Source organism: Pongo pygmaeus, chromosome 20 (assembly GCF_028885625.2).
Source record: "Pongo pygmaeus isolate AG05252 chromosome 20, NHGRI_mPonPyg2-v2.0_pri, whole genome shotgun sequence".
Taxonomy (NCBI): Eukaryota; Metazoa; Chordata; class Mammalia; order Primates; family Hominidae; genus Pongo; species Pongo pygmaeus.
Window position 1 is genome coordinate 2,653,695 of NC_072393.2, and position 21,934 is coordinate 2,675,628.

The following is a 21,934-nucleotide window of genomic DNA, read 5'->3' on the forward strand; positions in this document are numbered from 1 at the left end:
GATGTGTTTTTTATTGCTGCAAAATAGTTAATATAGTTAAATATAAGCACTTAGAGGAGCAGTACCTGGCACACAGTGAATGTTACATATTAGCTGAGCTGTTACTGTTATTCCTTAATAATTAAGTTCTGATAATTATTCAGCCTGAAAAATTAAAAAAAAATTAGCACAAGGCTTTGTAGGTAAGACCATTGTAGATCTTTCTAAATATTTAAGGTGTGTTTTGTGTCACCATTAGGTGTAGATGGTCAGCCTTTTGAACAGACTGACGCTACAGAAGAGGCAGGTTTCAGCTATCTAAAAATGGTAACTGTTAAAAAGTAGTTTGGATTGCTACGTTAGGGTGGTATCATTAGAAGCGTTTAAAAGTTGAGTGTAGAGGCCGGGTGCGGTGGCTCATGCCTGTAATCCCAGCACGTTAGGAGGCCGAGGTGGGCAGATCACAAGGTCAGGAGATCGAGATCATTCCTGGCTAACACGGTGAAACCCCGTCTCTACTAAAAATACAAAAAAAAAAAAAAAAATCAGCCGGGCGTGGTGGCAGGCGCCTGTAGTCCCAGCTACTTGGGAGGCTGAGGCAAGAGAATGGCGTGAACCCAGGAGGCAGAGCTTGCAGTGAGCCGAGATCATGCCACTGCACTCCAGCCTGGGCTACAGAGCGAGACTCTGTCTCAAAAAGAAAAAAAAGTTCAGTGTAGAATGATCACTGGTATTAAGGTGGTTTCGTTATTACAGTATTTGGAAGCTGAACAAATGACTATTGAGGTACCATTTGGTTTTGACTTGAAATTTTAGCCAGTTCTTACAACTTGTAAATGAACTTTAGATCTAATCATGCGTGTTCCTTAAAGTTGTGTGCTTTTAACTTTCTTTTTTAGGGCAGCAATCTTAATTCTTTTTATGATCAACGAGAATACATAGGGAGAAGTGTTCATTATTGGAAGAAAGTTTTGCCATTGTTGAAGATGATAAAAAAGAAGAACAGTATTCCTGAACCTATTGATCCTCTGTTTAAACATTTTCATAGTGTAGACATTCAGGTAACAGAGTTCCTTTATGAATTTATTGGAGATGGGAATTTCCAGTTTATAAACAAAGACATGGAGCTATAAACTGCTTAAATTAATTGCCTTGTTATTTAATGGTAATCTTGTTTTCTAAATTCACTAGCTCTCACAAATAAGATATGACAGAGAAGAATAATGAGATGTTTGTCTCTTAAGATCACATAAAATCTTTGGAAAATCATTTGGGTTTTATATTCTGAGTATAAACAATTTGACTAAAAACTATTCTGTGTGTTTAGGCATCAGAAATTGTTGAATATGAAGAAGACGCACACATAACTTTTGCTATATTGGATGCAGTAAATGGAAATATAGAAGATGCTGTGACTGCTTTTGAATCTATAAAAAGCGTTGTTTCTTATTGGAATCTCGCACTGGTAAGTAGATGTGGTACTTGAGCTAAAAGTTTTATTTATTTGTTTATTTTTTTTTAAAAGATGGGGTTTCTCTGTTGGCCAGGCTAGAGTGCAGTGGCACAATGTTGGCTCACTGCAACCTCTGCTTCCCAGGCTCAAGCGATTCTTGTGCCTCAGTTCCCGAGTAGCTGGGATTACAGGCATGAGCCACCATGCCTGGCCAAGCTAAAAGTTTTTTGTTTTAAAAACCTAATGATTTCATAAAAGCACTATTTGTATAGATTTTTCACAGGAAGGCAGAAGACATTGAAAATGATGCCCTTTCTCCTGAAGAACAAGAAGAATGCAAAAATTATCTGAGAAAGACCAGGGACTACCTAATAAAGATTTTAGATGACAGTGATTCAAATCTTTCAGTGGTCAAGAAAGTAAGTAGCAGGTTGTCGTATGTACGTTCTTACTGATAACCCACTGGTCAATGTTTTTGCATTGGTCTTATATTTTGGTAATTTCAAAAATACTCAGTAATATGTTGTTACTAATGCACAGAAGGGATGTGTGTGTCTAAATGCTTATATTTGCTTGCTTTGTCTTAGGTTTGGTGTGTCTTTTTAAACTTGGGAATCTAGGTATATGCTCTTAAAAAGTACTTCTTGGGGAATTAGAAAAGATTGCTAAGATAAGACATTGATTTTGTTATCTTAGCAGTGTAATCAAAACAAATATAGCCTCAGGACTGATTCTTAATGAACTTTGCTGAAATTGAAAGTTGTTGCTGACAACTTAAGAGCATTTCTTCTCATCCTCATCAGCCATTGTGAACGCCCTTGTTTTCTTGCTGTCAGCTGTTTGAGATTGTCATGAGGATGTTAAATTATGTTCAGTCTTCTGAGTGTTTTGTTGATTAATTTGTGTTACCACTCTTTTATTAGGATTTATGTTGTCTGGTGTATTGTAGCATCTGTATTTCTGTCACCATTGAAAATCAGTTAGAAAACATCAGTAACTTATTTTGTTCACTTGGAAAAGCTTTCCAAGTTAACATTCCTCTACAATTGTCATGGTTAACAGAAGTAATAGAGAGAGCATGGACTTCAGAATCAGAAGATTTAGATTGTACAACACTTTTCTGTGTTCATGAAGAAAAAAATTACAGAATAAAGACAAAAAATAAAAATAATAATACCAAACAACAGAAAAACAAAGAAAAAAGATAATTAAAAAACACTTTCACGCGTATTATTATTTGAAGTGTAAAGTGCTTATTAAAGTGACAAAAATGTAAATAAGATAAAATATATCATTTTAGAGTTTTTACTTTTGGAATTTTTTGCAAATGAAAGCCCTTAATTAATGTCTTTTTAGTTGCCTGTGCCCCTGGAGTCTGTAAAAGAGATGCTTAATTCAGTCATGCAGGAACTCGAAGACTATAGTGAAGGAGGTCCTCTTTATAAAAATGGTTCTTTGCGAAATGTAGATTCAGAAATAAAACATTCTACACCATCTCCTACCAAATATTCACTATCACCAAGTAAAAGTTACAAGGTAAACAGGAAAGAATGGAATCATTTCATTGTGAAATTGTTTCTGTTCTAAGTGTTTTAAATGCTGTTTTGTGATTTTTATTTTTTTTAGTATTCTCCCAAAACACCACCTCGATGGGCAGAAGATCAGAATTCTTTACTGAAAATGATTTGCCAACAACTAAAGGCCATTAAGGTAAGTCACTTAATTTCTCTAGCTGTACTTTTTATTCCAAGATTCCTTTCCTGGACACTCTCTCACTTTTTTTCTGAAGCTGGTGAAAATGTCCCCTGCTACCCAAATAGTATGGCAAGGGGACATTTTGGTCTTTTTTTTTTTTTAAAGACAGGGTCTTCTTCTGTTGTGCAGGCTGGAGTACAGTGGTATGATCACAGCTTACTGCGGCTTCGACCTCCTAGCTCAAGAGAGCCTCTTGGCTCAGCCTGCCACGAAGCCAGGACTACAGACAGTCACACGCCACCAGGCCCAGCTAATTGTTGTATTTTTTGTAGAGACGGGATTTTGCCATGTTGCCCAGAGTGGCCTTGAACTCCTGGCTCAAACAGTCCTCCTGCTTCAGCCTCCCAACGTGCTGGGATTGCAGGCGTGAGCCACTGTGCCCAGCCTACATACCTCGGTCTTGACCCTTTACCATATTTTGTTTTGTTTTGTTTTGAGATGGAGTCTCACTCTGTTGCCCAGTCTGGAGTGCAATGGTGCGATCTTGGCTCGCTGCAAGCTCCACCTCCCAGGTTCAAGCGACTCTCCTGCCTCAGCCTCCCGAGTAGCTGGGATTACAGGCACCCGCCACCATGCCCAGCTAATTTTTGTATTTTTAGTAGACACAGAGTTTCACCATGTTGGCCAGGCTGGTTTTGAACTTCTGACCTCAGGTGATCTGCCTGCTTTGGCCTCCCAAAGTGCTGGGATTACAGGTGTAAGCCACCACGCCCAACCCTTTACCATATTTTTGAAAGTACTTTATGTGTCTCTCTCCTCATCTTCCACAAAATTTGAGACCTTCAAAGGTAGAAACTGTTTTATTTAAAATATAAGAGTTCCTGGCACAGAGAAGTTTCCTGAGTGAACGAACTGCTACACTGTACTAATCATACTCTGGTCTATGAGTTCATTCCCAGATTAGCTGTGGATTACATGTGTTTCAAATGTATAGCTAGGAATTGAAAAGTGGTCTGAGCTTCAAAAAGTCCTACTATATTTTAATACTTCCATATGAATTTGACTTAATTATGTAAGGAAATAGTTATGTATATATATCTTATTTTAACAATAGGGTTCAAAGGAGCTTGACTTTTTTGGAATTGGAAATAAAAGTAGGTTCTTTCATGCTTATCAGGCAAGAACTAAATTACTCATACTGCTAAAGTTACATCAAAGATATGCTGATGTGTGGCGATTATTACAGTGTGATCAGCAGTATTTGCAACTTAAGAGAATACTATTTGGTGGGGAAGACATTTTTGAATTTGCACAAAAATTTTGAATGTGAATTCTGTGTAGTCGTGGCCTGTGACAATTACATACAATTTTGACTTAACATACAGGTTTCAGGCTCCCAGCATTGTATTCTGTGGAAGTATAGTGGAGCACTAGTCCATGAGCTTGAAAAGCTTGGTACTAGTACTGACTCTGCCATTAATTAATGATCTTGGGCCAGTCACTTTGTTTGTGACTGTTTGGCTTCTTATCTTTAAAAATGAGAGAATTATTGAAGCCAGTTCTCATCACATTGAATGTTTAAAATTACAGTTACAGCAGTGATTGCAAATTCAAAGCTCTGGTGCGGATACCAACAGTGACCATAAAGTTTTCTAGGTGATTCCACTAGTTTCTTATTTCTTGGATGTGTATGTGTAGCATCTGGACTAGGCACTGTAGATGGATGAGTGGGGGAAATTTTATTTAGCTTGAAAATTGAGATGGTTTTGGACCTCATGGTTAGGTCTTTCTGGGAAATTTTTATTTGAAACACTTGTGGAAAAAGAAAGCCGACATGCTAGATCTGTCCCTGACCTCACTTGTTACAAGTGGTCGGATTCCTGGGCTGATACAGAGAAGTTTGAAACTTTTCAAAATTTACCTGTTTTCTGATACCACTACAATTTCTTTGGAAAAACAATTTCCTGTTAAGTGTCTGTTTTGTAAGGGGACATTTTGTAGGTTCTAGGGTTGGGTATGGTGCTGTCATTTAGTTTTCTTCAGCAGAGATCAGGTAGCCACATAGCTACACTAGACGGCGTTGTATCTATCTGCCGTCTTGTCAAGGCAGCAGAGTTGGGTTAAGAAACCATTTTTGGAGTCAGATCTGGTTCAAATTCCAGCTGTTATTCCCTGCATCCCTTTCTCTCATTTTAAGATAGGAGCTAATATTGTTTACCTAACAGTGTAGATAGTATAAAAATTAAGAGTTTAAGTGTGTTGGACATATTATTATATACATAATAAATTTCTCTGCAGCTACTACTTTTTTCCCTTTCCTGGTGGAGCATTTGAACATCACCTTGAGAATGAGTTGTATTTTGTTTCAGCACGGGGTTAAGTGAAAAGCTAATTTGGGGAGGTGATTTGGAATGTCAGGTAGTCCAGATTGCAGTGTAGAAAGAACACACTGAAAGGATGGTCAGTGTAATGTTAGAGGACTGTGAAAGTTGTGGAAAGAAATTTAGTTTCTAGGTACTTGTTTTTTTGAGCAGGGAATTGTCTTGGCTGGAGGTGAACATCAGAAAGGTTAATGTAGGCAAGTGTAGAATGGAAATGAAGGTGTGATCATTTAGGAGGTTATTTGTTTAGGTGAGAGAGTTAATGAATTAGGTTTTGTATTAACGAATGAAAATGGGAGCAGATAAATTTTTAACAAATTAAGAATCATATTTTAAAATCAGCACCAGGTACCTAGAACTCATTGGCAAATAGAAACTTTCAAAAGATATAATCAGGTCCGGGTGTGGTGGGTCACACCTATAATCCCAGCACTTTGGGAGGCTGAGGTTGTGGATCACTTGAGGTCAGGAGTTCAAGACTAGCCTGGCAAACATGGTGAAACCCCATCTCTACTATTATACAAAAAATTAGCCGGGCGTGCTGGCTGACGCCTGTAATCCCAGCTACTCGGGAGGCTGAGGTGGGAGAATTGCTTGAGCCCAGGAGGTGGAGGTTGCGGTGAGCCAAGATTGTGCCATTGCACTCCAGCCTGGACGACAGATCGAGACACCATCTCAAAAAAAAAAAAAAAAAATCAGTTATTTAAATTTAAAAGAGTAAGCTTTCCCAGCACTGTTTCTGGCATGATATAATTAAATGTTTAAAATTATTTGATTTTTTTTTTTCTCCCAATAGAAAGAAATGCAGGAGTTGAAACTAAATAGCAGTAACTCAGCATCCCTTCATCGTTGGCCCACAGAGAATTATGGACCAGACTCAGTGCCTGATGGATATCAGGGGTCACAGACATTTCATGGGGCTCCACTAACAGGTGAGCTGGCAAGTGGATAATTGCATATTTTAGTAAAACTAATTTACTTCCCTCTTTTAAGTAGATAACTTGTGAAATCACCTTGTTTATATATGTTTGTTAATATACATGTCAACGTCTGTTTATATGTTACTTCAAAAGCTGTATTTGGTGTTAACGGAGATTTTTATAACCCCAAGCAGAAAAAACGAGCTGTGTGTGATCACGTGTATATAAAGGCTTAAAGAACACTTAATCCACACCTCAGATGAGCTGAGATGAGATTATTCCTTAAATTGAAAAATGTTAATGAATAGAGTTATGCACTAAGAAATGCTTAATTAAGAACCTACACCTCTGGGGAATTATTTTGATGATAATGATGAGAGGCAGGACATTATATGGGAAATCTTACTTAATTTGAAATATTATGGTTATATGAAGAAAGAAAAGGAGTTTGGACCTGAATCATACTGGGTTTTTAAGTTCTGCTCTATCACTTACTATAATAGCTGTGTAAGTTAACCTGTCTGAAATGTGGAGATAATACTTGCCTTACATAATTACTATGAGCATTTGTGTATGTGCAGGTGGGCGTGGGTGTGTATCAGACATTTATTAGAGTATACAGTAAACAGTTAATGAACTAAGGTTACTAATAGTGTTTACTGTGGGTTGGCTATGTGCAAAAGTGCTTTGTGAATGTAATTTTATTTAATTACAGTAACTTAGAATGGCCGGTACCATTATTAATCCCTTTTTTATAAATAAAGAAATGGGATAAAGAAAGGTTAGGTAACTTACTCATTATTATACAGCTAGTTATTGATAGAGCCAAGATTCACACTCCAGTGGTGTAACTCCAAAGCACTTGCCAGTATAATACATTGCTCCCAGGCAGCCAGAAATAACAAAATTGTTCCTTTTACGTACGACAGACTTTGAAATGGTAGTAGTAGTGCCCTTTTTTTTTTTTCTCTTTTTAGCCCAGGAAAGATTTAGAATAAAATCTAGTTTAGATTAGCACATTTGTGTGATGGTTCATATAGTTAAGGCAACCCCACTAGCCTTTTGTGATAGTATCTTCTCAACACAAGCAAAATAACAGAAAATCTTTGTGAAGTCAAGCTTATTAAATGTCATAAGTCATAGATAAGTATATGAAATGTCTAACGTTCAAACCTTGTTACTTAAAACCTTATACATCATATAGGTCCTTGTAAGAGGATAAACGAACTGGCTAGCCTTTTCTGGGGCTTTTTTAGTGATGTGTGCAGTCAGTTATTTGGTGCCTTGTGGGTCATGTTTCCATTTCTTCTGTGTACAGGCATAAAAGGTCTTCTGTTCTTATACAAGCATGTAAATACAACATTCCCATTGTCTCATTTTATTCTTGCAATGACCCTATGAAATGTGTAGAAGCAGCACATCCTCATTTTACAATTGAGAAATATGGAGACTCCAAATGGATTATTTACAGGTTCACAAAACAGCTTTGTGGCACTGAAAGGGCGAGAGCCAAGATCTCCTGATTTCTGTTCCTGTGTTCATAGATTCTTTTTCCTTAATAAAAGTAAACATATATCAAGATGGTCCTTGTTTTTTTTAAAGTAAGATGATTAAAATTAAAGATTAATGAGCTCATAGGAGATACTCAGAAGTACTGAACAGGGTGAAGAAAACTAAAAACTAACCACCTTATTAACATTTCTTATATTTGAGAGCATTTCCTTCTGGTTCTTTCTCTATACATATAGTATTTTTTATGAGATTGTTACCATGTTATTACGTTGTGTGTAGATGAGCTAGCCAGTTTTTTAAATGTTACTTTAGTTCTGAGCATTTTTAAACTTAAATGTTTTTTGAATATTAATGAGTTCATGGTATCCCATCACATGGAAGTACTGTAAATTCTGTTCCTTTATTTATGTTGTTTCTGGTTTATGCCATTACAAATTCTAGGACACCGTCCTAGTTTTGTAGGGTATTCAAAATATTCAGTTTATGCTCTTACCACTAGTATCTGATAGTGCCATCTTCGCACTTTTGCTAATGCTGACTTACTAGTTTATAAAATCCTTTGCCAATTTGTAGGAACAAAAGTGATATCAATTTTTAAGGTTTTTTAATACTAGTCATGCTCAACAATTCATGCAAATGGCTGTTGGTAGTTTTGCCATCTTCAACGTGGGTACCTTCCAGTTGTTTGGTTTCTTGGTAAAACTCACACAAAACAGTTGGAGAAGAATTTGTATATCAACATGAATGTTAATGTGATTTTTTAAAAGCCAGCGAACACATTTGTGTTCCTTGTGAGATCCTTTGCATGAATTTGTCAGGTAATTTTTTTGACCTGAACATTCTCATAATAGCTTCAGTTTGCACAATGCAACCTCGTCATTTTGCGGATTTTCAAGGCTCACTTCAAAAACATGTTCCTTGAGGCCTATTATATTTCTTTCCTAAATTGTCTATTCATATGGTGCTTTTAAAAATTAGATTACTTTTAGTAGATTTATTAGAGCTCTTTAGTTTTTTTCCGCAGTTTAGAGTCAGTAGTCAATTAAAGTCCCTACTTAAACTTCAGACTAAGATTTTTTTTTTAATTTAAAATTATATTTTTTCTTTTTGCTTTCATGTAGACAGACATCTTGCAAGACTTTAAGATTCTTGGGCCATTTCTGTCAGGTTGTTCTGTGTTCTGTGCCTGCTTCCTCCCCATAGTAATTTCAAAATAGCTATCCTCACCTCTGTTAGGTTTCCAAAATCAAACTTGGGCTTCTGGCTAGCCTTTTCTCGGTCTTGATTTTTCAGTGCTTTGCAGAGGCAATTGTTTGGAACCTCTTGGCACAGTTTCTGTTTCTTCTTCCATGTACAGGCATAAAAGGTCTTTTGGTTGTTTTCTGGTAAAACTATCATAAAACAGTTCAAGCAAATGACTATTGGTAGTTTTGCCGTTAACATGGGTGCCTTCTAGTCGTTTTGTTTCCGGGTAAAACACACAAAACAGAGGGAGCAGATAGTTTGTACATCAGCATGAGTGTTGATGTGCTTTTTATTTTAAGCCAGGGAACACATTTTATGTTGTTTATGACATCCTTTCCATGAATTTGTCAGGTGATTTTTGAGCTGAACATTCTCAGTAATAGCTTTAGTTTACAAAATACAACCTAGTCTTTCTGCAGATTTTCTAGGCCCACTTCAAATGCATTGACCATCAGATGGCATCTTGGTTCCTTACGTCCTTTCTGTGACTGAATGTCCATAATTCCACATCATACTGATCTTTCTTAGAAAAGGCAACAGTTACTTTCTTCTTTATTCCTTTTTTAATGCTTGTGAGGTAGTTGTTCTTGTTGATCACAGTGATGCTATTCTCTTATTCTTCATGTCATATTTAGCAATTTTTTTCTAGTTTGTCATTTGATAATCTTGATTGGTGTATTTTGATGTACAGAAATTTAAAATTTATGTAGTTAAATCTTTCTTTAATTTCTATTGCTTTTGTATTTATAGCTCTTGCCTAGATAGTCTTAACTGTAGTATAGACTTTAACAGTGTTTTCTTTATTTTCTTTTTTTTTTTTTTAGTTGCAACTACTGGCCCTTCAGTATGTTATCGTCAGTCACCGGCATATAATTCCCGGTATCTTCTCAGACCAGCAGCTAATGTTACTCCCACAAAGGTAACAAAGGAATAATTTATACATTTATAATTATTTCCTTTTTAAATTGTTTAGGGTTCCTTCAAATAAATTCAAGAGAGCAGTAGTTCAGTATTAAAACTTTTATGTCCCTTAAAATGTAGATATTTTAAATTTATCTCCAAATACAGAAATTATACTTCTTAGTCACCTTATTTTTGTGTTACAATAAGTGTGAATATTTAGAATATTTTAAAAATGGGAGTGGTGGTGGTGGATCCTTCATCATTCTGTTTTAACAGAAATAGAACTGTAATGCCCTTGCTGACCCACTATGTGGTAAGTACTTTCAGGCCTGATACAGCTATATGTATAACAATTGATTGAAGACTCAATATTACAGTGGTAGTTGAATGTGACAGCTTTGAGGACAGAGTGTTGGGGTGCATTTAGACCCTTGCTCTTCTGCTTATTTTGACCACAGGCAAGTTTCTTAACCTCTCAATGCATCAGTTGCCTCATATGTAAAATGAGGATAATAATAATACCTGAATTCATAGGGTTTTTGGGGATATTAAAATGAGATAATAATGTAAAGTGCTTAGGACAGTGCCCAGCTGGCACATTAATAAATGCTCAATGAATGTTATCATCATCATCATCATCATCATTATTGTTAACATCATTTGATAAATTGTTTAGGAATGAAGAAGGTATTTATTTTATGACTTTAGCTGTAGATTTTAAGATGCTATAATTAATTTTCATTATATGCCAAGTATATATGCAAGTATCTTTGTAGTAATGTGGTTTTCTCTTAACCTACTTATGCCTAGTGCTCCATTATTGGAACACTAAGCTTATGGGAGTTATTTATATCCTACTGCTCAAGGTCATTGCCAAGGTCTGATTTTTCACACAGAAAATTTGCAGCCTCTGGCATAAACGGGTTAATGATGTGTACTACATCCCCTAATGAGATCTTCTTCACTTCATATTCATGTTTGAAGTTTGTGAGAATTGGTTTGCATTTAGTTATCTGTAGTTTTGTAGACAATCTACAAAATGTTTTAACTTTCTGTCTTTTAGGGCCCAGTCTATGGCATGAATAGGCTTCCACCCCAACAGCATATTTATGCCTATCCGCAACAGATGCACACACCGCCAGTGCAAAGCTCATCTGCTTGTATGTTCTCTCAGGAGATGTATGGTCCTCCTGCATTGCGTTTTGAGTCTCCTGCAACAGGAATTCTATCGCCCAGGGGTGATGATTCCTTTAATTACAATGTTCAACAGACAAGCACAAATCCACCTTTGCCAGAACCAAGATATTTCACAAAACCTCCAGTTGCAGCTCATGCTTCAAGATCTGCAGCATCTAAGGCTATAGAATTTGGGAAAACTAATTTTGTTCAGCCCATGCCGGGTGAAGGAATAAGGCCATCTTTGCCAACACCAGCACACGCAACACAGCCAGCTCCTTTTAAATTTAACTCAAATTTCAAATCAAATGATGATGACTTCACGTTTTCCTCACCACAGGTTGTGACACAGCCGCCTCCTGCAGCTTACAGTAACAGTGAAAGCCTTTTAGGTCTCCTGACTTCAGATAAACCCTTGCAAGGAGATGGCTATAGTGGACCCAAACCAATTCCTAGTGGTCAAACCATTGGGCCTCGAAATACATTCAATTTTGGAAGCAAAAATGTGTCTGGAATTTCATTTACAGAAAACATGGGGTCGAGTCAGCAAAAGAATTCTGGTTTTCGGCGAAGTGATGATATGTTTACTTTCCATGGTCCAGGGAAATCAGTATTTGGAACACCCACTTCAGAGACAGCAAACAAGAATCAGGAGACAGATGGAGGAAGTGCCCATGGGGATGATGATGATGACGGTCCTCACTTTGAGCCTGTAGTACCTCTTCTGGATAAGATTGAAGTAAAAACTGGTGAGGAAGATGAAGAAGAATTCTTTTGCAACCGCGCGAAATTGTTTCGTTTTGATGTAGAATCCAAAGAATGGAAAGAACGTGGGATTGGCAATGTAAAAATACTGAGGCATAAAACATCTGGTAAAATTCGCCTTCTAATGAGACGAGAGCAAGTATTGAAAATCTGTGCAAATCATTACATCAGTCCAGATATGAAATTGACACCAAATGCTGGATCAGACAGATCTTTTGTATGGCATGCCCTTGATTATGCAGATGAGTTGCCAAAACCAGAACAACTTGCTATTAGGTTCAAAACTCCTGAGGAAGCAGCACTTTTTAAGTGCAAGTTTGAGGAAGCCCAGAGCATTTTAAAATCCCCAGGAACAAATGTAGCCACAGCATCAAATCTGGCTGTCAGAATTGTAAAAGAACCCACAAGTCATGATAACAAGATAAGCAGGGCTCCAAAGAGTGGATTTGAAGGAATGTTCATCAGGAAACGACAGTGGAACTGTAGTGTTTGCTGTGTACAAAATGAGAGTTCTTTCTTAAAATATGTGGCTTGTGATGCCTCTAAACCAACTTATAAACCTATTGCAGAAGCTCCTTCAGCTTTCACATTGGGCTCAGAAATGAAGTTGCATGACTCTTCTGGAAGTCAGGTGGGAACAGGATTTAAAAGTAATTTCTCAGAAAAAGCTTTTAAGTTTGGCAATACAGAGCAAGGATTCAAATTTGGGCATGTGGATCAAGAAAATTCACCTTCATGTATGTTTCAGGGTTCTTCTAATACAGAATTTAAGTCAACCAAAGAAGGATTTTCCATCCCTGTGTCTGCTGATGGATTTAAATTTGGCATTTCGGAACCAGGAAATGAAGAAAAGAAAAGTGAAAAGCCTCTTGAAAATGATACTGGCTTCCAGGCTCAGGATATTAGTAGCCAGAAGAATGGTCGTGTTGTGATTGTTGGCCAAACAAGTAGCACGTTTACATTTGCAGATCTTGCAAAATCAACTTCAGGAGAAGGATTTCAGTTTGGCAAAAAAGAGCCCAATTTCAAGGGATTTTCAGGTGCTGGAGAAAAATTATTCTCATCACAATGCGGTAAAATGGCCAATAAAGCAAACACTTCTGGTGATTTTGAGAAAGATGATGATGCCTATAAGACTGAGGACAGCGATGACATCCATTTTGAACCAGTAGTTCAAATGCCTGAAAAAGTAGAACTTGTAACAGGAGAAGAAGATGAAAAAGTTCTGTATTCACAGCGGGTAAAACTATTTAGATTTGATGCTGAGATAAGTCAGTGGAAAGAAAGGGGCTTGGGGAACTTAAAAATTCTCAAAAATGAGGTCAATGGCAAACTAAGAATGCTGATGCGAAGAGAACAAGTACTAAAAGTGTGTGCTAATCATTGGATAACGACTACAATGAACCTGAAGCCTCTCTCTGGATCAGATAGAGCATGGATATGGTTAGCCATTGATTTCTCTGGTGGTGATGCCAAATTAGAGCAGTTGGCAGCAAAATTTAAAACACCAGAGCTGGCTGAAGAATTCAAGCAGAGATTTGAGGAATGCCAGCGGCTTCTGTTAGACATACCACTTCAAACTCCCCATAAACTTGTAGATACTGGCAGAGCTGCCAAGTTAATACAGAGAGCTGAAGAAATGAAGAGTGGACTGAAAGATATCAAAACATTTTTGACAAATGATCAAACAAAAGTCACTGAGGAAGAGCATAAGAGTTCAGATACAGATGCAGCCAGTGCCTCAGACACAACAATAAAACCCAATCCTGAAAACACTGGGCCCACATTAGAATGGGATAACTATGATTTAAGGGAAGATGCTTTGGATGATAGTGTTAGTAGTAGCTCAGTACATGCTTCTGTATTGGCAAGTAGCCCTGTGAGAAAAAATCTTTTCCGCTCTGGTGAGTCAACAACAGGATTTAACTTGAGTTTGAAATCTGCTTTGAGTCCATCTAAGTCTCCTGCCAAGTTGAATCAGAGTGGGACTTCAGTTGGCACTGATGAAGAATCTGATGTTACTCAAGAAGAAGAGAGAGATGGACAGTACTTTGAACCTGTTGTTCCTTTACCTGATCTAGTTGAAGTATCCAGTGGTGAGGAAAATGAACAAGTTGTTTTTAGTCACAGGGCAAAACTCTACAGATATGATAAAGATGTTGGTCAATGGAAAGAAAGGGGCATTGGTGATATAAAGATTTTACAGAATTATGATAATAAGCAAGCTCGTATAGTGATGAGAAGGGACCAAGTATTAAAACTTTGTGCCAATCACAGAATAACTCCAGACATGACTTTGCAAAACATGAAAGGAACAGAAAGAGTATGGGTGTGGACTGCATGTGATTTTGCAGATGGAGAAAGAAAAGTCGAGCATTTAGCTGTTTGTTTTAAACTACAGGATGTTGCAGACTCGTTTAAGAAAATTTTTGAGGGGGGAGGGGGGAGGGATAGCATTGGGAGATATACCTAATGCTAGATGATGAGCTGGTGGGTGCAGTGCACCAGCATGGCACATGTATACATACGTAACTTACCTGCACATTGCACACATATACTATAAAACCAAACGTATAATAATAATTTTTAAAAAAGGGTAATTAAATTAGAATAAATAAAATAAGAATATGTTCTTTTTGGAAAGCTTAAAAAAAATTTTTTTTTTGATGAAACAAAAACAGCCTAGGAAAAAGATTCTTTGATAACACCTCATGTTTCTCGGTCAAGCACTCCCAGAGAGTCACCATGTGGCAAAATTGCTGTAGCTGTATTAGAAGAAACCACAAGAGAGAGGACAGATGTTATTCAGAGTGATGATGTAGCAGATGCAGCTTCAGAAGTTGAAGTGTCTAGCACATCTGAAACAACAACAAAAGGAGTGGTTTCTCCTCCAAAGTTTATATTTGGTTCAGAGTCTGTTAAAAGCATTTTTAGTAGTGAAAAATCAAAACCATTTGCATTTGGCAACAGTTCAGCCACTGGGTCTTTGTTTGGATTTAGTTTTAATGCACCTTTGAAAAGTAACAATAGTGAAACTAGTTCAGTAGCCCAGAGTGGATCTGAAAGCAAAGTGGAACCTAACAAATGTGAACTGTCAAAGAACTCTGATATGGAACAGTCTTCAGATAGCAAAGTCAAAAATCTCTTTGCTTCCTTTCCAACGGAAGAATCTTCAATCAACTACACATTTAAAACACCAGAAAAGGGTAAGTACTTTGTTGTTAAGTTAAGCAAAGTTTTTCTTTCTTTTAATGTTTAGCTTGATGCAGACTGTTTGTAGGATACTAATGTTGGGATATAAATGATGCTTTGTGAACACCCCCAAAATATTTGAGCAATTTTTTTTTCTCCCTTAATAAGTTCACGGTGAGGTTTCAAAGAGCAAGAGAACTTAGTTTAAGACATTTCAGTAACTGGAAGATACTTCTATCATGCTAGGGCAGAGCAAAAGAACTCAGTACAGTATACGGACTCATGCTTGAATCATGCGCATTAACGTGAGTCTTTTTTTAAAGTGTTCATTTTCATTTGTTCAGTTTCTTTTGTCACTCAGAAAACATGATATTGAGGCTGGGCACGGTGGCTCACTCCTAGAATGCCAGCACTTTGGGAGGTTGGGGTGGGCAGATCACTTGAGCTCAGGAGTTCGAGACCAGCCTGGCCAACATGGTGAAACCCTGTTTCTACTGAAAATACAAAAATGAGCTGGGCATGGTGGTGCGTGCCTATAATTAGCAGCTACTCAGGAGGCTGAAGCAGGAGGATCGCTTGAGCATAGGAGATGGAGGTAGCAGTGAGCTGAAATCATGCCACTGCACTCCAGCCTGACTGAGTGACTGAGGGAGACTTTGTCTCCAAAAAAAAAAAAAAGAACATGATATTGAGATGTTCTCATTTTATATGTTGTATGTCAGTCTTGCTCATTTATTAAATGAGCAAAGAATGAAACTACAGGGATAAATGAATATGTAAGACAATCAGATTGGTGGTATAAATTGAGGGATTCTGGCTTTTTATGTTTTAAAAGCATATTCATTTTGTTTCCCAAAATGTTAAAAAATATTCTTTATTTTCTAGGATTTAATTTTAGCCTTTTTAAATCTAATCCCATGGCCTTTTGGACTAGCACCCCTTCCTCACAGCCTGAGAACAAAGGTATAGAACTAGCATTCTCAGTGTGACATAACAGCAGTTTTTAGCAGCTGGTAGCTCTTAGCAAAGTATTAATAACTGTGGCTGTATGAAATTAAGTACTTAACCACTACAACATGCATGTTAAAGAATGCCAGTTTAAGCAAAGTACCTTTTGACTGGTGGCATGACACCCTTGTTGGTTTGTTTTTTTAAAATGTACTGGGATGCTGATTTGTAATGTACTTCATTGCTCTGTTATTTCAGGTCTGCTCAGTGAAGACCTATGTTTTATCTAATGTTTATCTTTAGCCACTAACGTCTGCCAGTATTCAAATGTAGTGGCAACGGCATGTATACAATATGGAAGAGTGTCCCTGTAGGGCTGTTCTTTTGTGCATGGTTTAGAAAAATGTTGTATTTGAAAATGGACCCCATTTTTAACAGCCAGCATTCTACAGCTTGCGTATTATATATGTTTCACAGATCATTTTTAGAAGTGTGGCTACTAGAGTGGAAGAAGAAGTGGGATCTGTTGAAGGCCTTCAAGAACAGGTTAGGGAAGTGAAATCTCACCATTAGTGACCAGTAACACATCTTAGCCATGCCAAACAAGTACAATGATAAAGTAACAATCTCTGAATTTTTTTTTTTAAGTATACCGGTTTTATTACTAGCTAAGGTAGCTCTTAATCTTTTATTTTTAAAGATACGGTCTTTGAGAAATGTGAAAAGTGTTAACTTAAAAGTGGATGTATACTTGCGTATAGTTTCTGTGAGCTCTAGGTTAGGAATCCCTGACCTAAGAACGAATGTGCCTATACACTACTGTAGAACATAGAGCCTTATTCTGTTTTGAATCTGATAATGTCATTGTCCCAAGGGACCTTAGAAATGAAGACTTTAGACATGAGTAAACTGAGGCCAAGAGAGGCTATCTGATTTACCCAAGGTGTCTTTACTGAGTAATAGCAGAAGTGGAACAAGAATCTGTATCTTACGGTGTACTGTTATTTCTCCTAGCTAGGAAATGATACTAATTTTTTGTTTATAATGAAGGAGAGGGGCCCTCTCCCTCCCCCTCCCCCCTCCCCTCCCCCTCCCTCTCCCTCTCCCTTCTTCGGTCTCCCTCTCCTTCTTTTTTCGGTCTCCCTCTGTTGCCGAAGCTGGACTGTACTGCCGTGATCTTGGCTCGCTGCAACCTCCCTGCCTCAGGCTCCTGTGACTCTCCTGCCTCGGCCTGCCGGGTGCCTGGGATTGCAGGCGCGCGCCGCCACGCCTGAATGGTTTTTGTATTTTTGGTGGAGACGGGGTTTCGCCGTGTTGACCAGGCTGGTCTCCAGCTCCTGGCCTCGAGTGATCTGCCTGCCTCGGCCTCCCGAGGTGCTGGGATTGCAGACGGAGTCTCGCTCACTCAGTGCTCAATGGTGCTCAGGCTAGAGTGCAGTGGCGTGATCTCGGCTCGCTACAACCTCCACCTACCAGCCTCCTGCCTTGGGCTCTTAAAGTGCTAAGATTACAGCCTCTGCCCCGCCGCCACCCCGTCTAGGAAGTGAGGAGCGTCTCTGCCTGGCCGCCCATCGTCTGGGATGTGAGGAGCCCCTCTGCCCGGCCGCCCCATCTGGGAAGTGAGGAGCGCCTCTGCCCAGCTGCCATCCCGTATAGGAAGTGAGGAACATCTCTACCCGGCCGCCCATCGTCTGGGATGTGAGGAGCGCCTCTGCCCAGTCGCCCAACGTCTGGGAAGTGAGGAGTGCCTCTGCCCGGCCGCCCTGTCTGGGAGGTGAGGAGCACCTCTGCCCGGCCGCCCTGTCTGGGAGGAAGTGAGGAGCGCCTCTGCCCAGCCGCCACCCCGTCTGGGAGGAAGTGAGGAGCGCCTCTGCCGGGCCACCCCGTCTGGGAGGTGTACCCAACAGCTCCGAAGAGACAGCGACCATCAGGAGCAGGCCATGAGGACGATGGTGGTTTTGTTGAAAAGAAGGGTGGAAGTGTGGGGAAAGGAAGGAGAGATCAGATTGTTGCTGTGTCTGTGTAGAAAGAGGTGGGCATAGGAGACTCCATTTTGTTCTGACTAGGAGAAATTCTTCTGCCTCGGGATGCTGTTGATCTATGGCCTTTCCCCCAGCCCCGTGCTCTCTGAAACATGTGCTGTGTCAACTCAGAGTTAAATGGATTAAGGGCGGTGCAAGATGTGCTTTGTTAAACAGATACTTGAAGGCAGCATGCTCTTTAAGAGTCATCACCACTCTCTAATCTCAAGTACCCAGGGACACAAACACTGCAGAAGGCCGCAGGGACCTCTGCCTAGGAAAACCAGAGACCTTTGTTCATGTGTTTGTCTCCTGACCTTCTCTCCACTATTATCCTATGATCCTGCCACATCCCCCTCTCCGAGAAACAACCAAGAATGATCAATAAATACTTCATTAAAAAAAAAAAAAAAAAAGTAAGGTGGGAAGGGAGAAGAGAGTGAGTGGTAATCAGGCAGGATTTGATGAAAAAAAAAAAAAAAACCCACAGCAGCCATAAAATCCAATCTTAGGAAGCACTTAAATGAGAAGTTTTGGCACTTAATGAAGAAAACTGCAAAACTTATATAGGACGACTATTATTTGAACTATCAGTTCTCAGATTGGTTTATAAATTCTAAGACAAATTCGTTAAAAATTGTAGATTTTTTTTGGCTGGATCTTGAGAGGATTCTAAGTTTTAAGTAAAAAACTAGCAAGAGTAGCTAAATTTTTTGTAAATGAAGAGAAAAAAGTGACATCCTACTGAAAGAGACACTAAAACTTATCACAGTTACAGTAATGTGGTAGAACTCTGATGCAAGAATGGTACAGATTAATGTAGCAGAAGAGATGGATACTTCCGCATAACAACAAACAGGTGCCAGGCTCTCTTCTAAGCACTTTACATATCTCAATACACTGAATTCTCAAAACAACCCCCAAGTATATTAGCATCAACACTTTACAAGTGAGGACTCTGAGGCATAAATAGATGAAGGAACTCAAAGTCACAGACTCAGATTTCTTAAGACACCTCGGGGTCACAGAACAAGTAACAGAGCAGAGCTGAAATTTTAATTCAGGGAGTCTCGTTCCAGATCTATTGTTTCATCAACTAAACTATACCATCTCAGTAAAGTTTGAAACAGAAACCAATGAAGAAAGAAATTCCTTCTAAGGAATTAGGTTTTTATTTCACTCCACATACCAAAATGTATTCTGGATGGGTTAAAAAATTTTGTGAAAAATATTTTTTAAAAACCTGGAATGAAGTACTTGATCTTTTTTTTAACTGACTTCTGGATACAAAAGACTTTTTCAAACTTTAGATACTAAATTTAGGCCAGGTGCAGTTGCTCACGCCTGTAATTCTAGCACGTTGGGAGGCCAAGGTGGGTGAGCCACTTGAGGCCAGGAGTTTGAGATCAGCCTGGCCAACACAGCGAAACCCTGTCTCTACAAAATATACAAAATTTAGCTGGGCATGGTGGCACACACATTCATGGTGACTGTAGTCCTAGCTACTCGGATGGCTGAGGCACGAGAATCACTTGAACCTGGAAGGTGGCAGTTGCAGTGAGCGGAGATTGTACCACTGCACCCCTACCTAAAGTATTTTAACAAATTACAAAGGAAAAGATTGATTTAACTACTTGAAATTGATATGTCTGGTCTACCTCTGGAAGAAATTAATAGATTATAGGGTCTCTTAAAATGTAAAGAAGCAAGTTCCTCATGTAACTTGCTCTTACGAAGAAGCCCATATATAAATTTTAAATGGGTTTTTTAATGGATTTATAAGATCTTTATATATAAGCATACTAATTCTTTGTCATGTATAAATTTAAATTTTCAAATTTCATTACCATATTTTCATATGTAATATAAACTTATGTATAAAAATGTGACAGGATTTAAGGTAGAACCAGAGGTGCTGAAATGTTTAAGAATGTTGATCACTTTTAAAAACACATATACCTATGCTCTATTAGGTTCTTCAGGATGCATCATTATAAAGATACTGAGTAATTTTTGGAGTTTGTTAATTTGGCTAGTTTTTTCAGTGTTCATATCACTTGTAATAACTTGTATCAGTTTATTAAAAGATCTGAACACACAGGAGTCCTAGAGGGACAATAATTTGTAATTATTCAGATGTTTAGAAGTGTCTACCCTGCATAAGGAAAGTAGACTCTGGTATGCATGGCATTCGTTTTTGTTCCAAGACTCCCCTTAGGAATAATACTTGATTAAAATCAGAATTTCCCAAAGGGAGCCATTATTTATTATGCCTTGGCATAGCAATTCAGTTTTTACAGCTATTGACAGCAATTGGAACCAGAATGAGTAAAAATGAAGAAGGCCAGATAGAGACTAAGAGGATAAATATCTCTGATTTCTAGAGGAGCCTACCCAAATACTAAACAAGCACAGAATCTTCTTTCTATGGAAAAGAAAAGACCCTAGTGATACCTCAACCCTGTATGCATGTGTGCCAAGAAGTAGCAAACTCAGATAAATAAACATAGAAAAACATACTTTGGGAGGCCATAGCTTGAGGATTGCCTGAGGTCAGGAGTTTGAGACCAGTCTGGCCACATGGGGAAACCCCATCTCTCCTAAAAAATACAAAAAATTAGCTGGATGTGGTGGTTGAGGCAGGAGAATTGCTTGAACCAGGGAGGTGGAGGTTGCAGTGAGCTGAGATCGCGCCACTGCACTCCAGCCTAGAGACAGAGCGAGACAACGTCTCAAAAAAAATAAAACATAAGCCAGATTCTAGATTCCCAAGTCTTGTCTTCTGCCACTGAAATCACTAAATGGACAGACTATAAAATCAAAATTCAGATTGTAACAGTCAGCCACCAGTTGAGTCAAATAATTGACCATATGTAAATGAGAATTAGAAACAAAAGTGCGTTAGTCAAGGATCTGATCTGGGAAGCAAGAGCCGGGCATGGTGGCCCACACCTGTTATCCTAGCACTTTGGGAGACCTAGGCAGGCAGATTGCCTGAGCTCAGGAGTTTGAGACCAGCCTGGGCAACATGGCGAAACCCTGTCATCTACTAAAACTGCAAATATTAGTTGGCTGTAGTGGCACACACCTGTAGTCCCAGCTACTTGGGAGGCGGAGGGAGGAGAATCGCTTGAACCCAGGAGACAGAGGTTACAGTGAGCTGAGGTTGCACCACTGCACTCCAGCCTGGGCGACAGAGCAAGACCCCATCTCAAAAAAAAGATTTCGCAAGCACGATCCAAAAGAGCATAAATGCCACACAAGACCTAGCAGAGGCCAGGCTCAGTGGCTCATGCCTGTAATTCCAACACTTTGGGAGGCTTGAGGCATGCGGATCACATGAGGTCAATTCAAGACCAGCTTGGCCAACACGGTGAAACCCTGTCTCCACTAAAAATACAAAAATTAGCCGGTTGTGGTGACACATGCCTGTAATCCCAACTACCCCGGAGGCTGAGGCAGGAGAATCATTGGAACCCAGGAGGCGAAGGCTGCAGTGAGCCAAGATCGCGCCACTGCACTCCAGCCTGGTGACAGAGCGAGACTCCATCTTAAAAAAAAAAAAACCACCAGAGAAGCCTGTGGAGGTGAGCCAAGGACACAAGAGGTCCAGGTCCTCAGGAAAGCCACTGCCAGGCTTCACAGTCCTCTTGGTTAATGTCGTTTCTCTTTTACGCATAATATCTCAGTGGAACTTCCAAATATAAACTTTGCAAGAAAACATAAACAGTGTGCTAGCAATAA

General features: G+C 38.9%; 2 protein-coding genes across 8 annotated transcripts in view; both read left to right on the top strand.

Moving 5' to 3' along the window:
* LOC129021015 (E3 SUMO-protein ligase RanBP2-like) overlaps positions 1 to 14,649 on the top strand; it is a 46,397-nt gene extending 31,748 nt beyond the window's left edge. For 4 of the 7 annotated variants that reach the window (XM_054466087.2, XM_063658312.1, XM_054466091.2 and 1 more), the window contains 8 exons: positions 879 to 1,040; positions 1,307 to 1,444; positions 1,705 to 1,851; positions 2,789 to 2,968; positions 3,059 to 3,142; positions 6,305 to 6,440; positions 10,010 to 10,104; positions 11,152 to 14,649. In XM_054466087.2, the coding sequence (XP_054322062.1) occupies positions 879 to 1,040; positions 1,307 to 1,444; positions 1,705 to 1,851; positions 2,789 to 2,968; positions 3,059 to 3,142; positions 6,305 to 6,440; positions 10,010 to 10,104; positions 11,152 to 14,502 (4,293 nt within the window). In that variant the 3' untranslated portion in view covers positions 14,503 to 14,649. Of the gene's footprint in view, positions 1 to 878; positions 1,041 to 1,306; positions 1,445 to 1,704; positions 1,852 to 2,788; positions 2,969 to 3,058; positions 3,143 to 3,316; positions 3,549 to 6,072; positions 6,181 to 6,304; positions 6,441 to 10,009; positions 10,105 to 11,151 lie in introns of those variants that run through there. The other 3 variants (XM_054466089.2, XM_063658313.1, XM_054466092.2) reach the window with 3 other exon arrangements.
* Positions 14,650 to 14,842: 193 nt separating this feature from the next.
* LOC129021018 (GRIP and coiled-coil domain-containing protein 2-like) overlaps positions 14,843 to 21,934 on the top strand; it is a 32,103-nt gene continuing 25,011 nt past the window's right edge. The window contains 4 exon segments of the mRNA XM_063658250.1: positions 14,843 to 14,847; positions 15,082 to 15,235; positions 16,107 to 16,184; positions 16,647 to 16,715. Coding sequence (XP_063514320.1) covers positions 14,843 to 14,847; positions 15,082 to 15,235; positions 16,107 to 16,184; positions 16,647 to 16,715 — 306 coding nt within the window.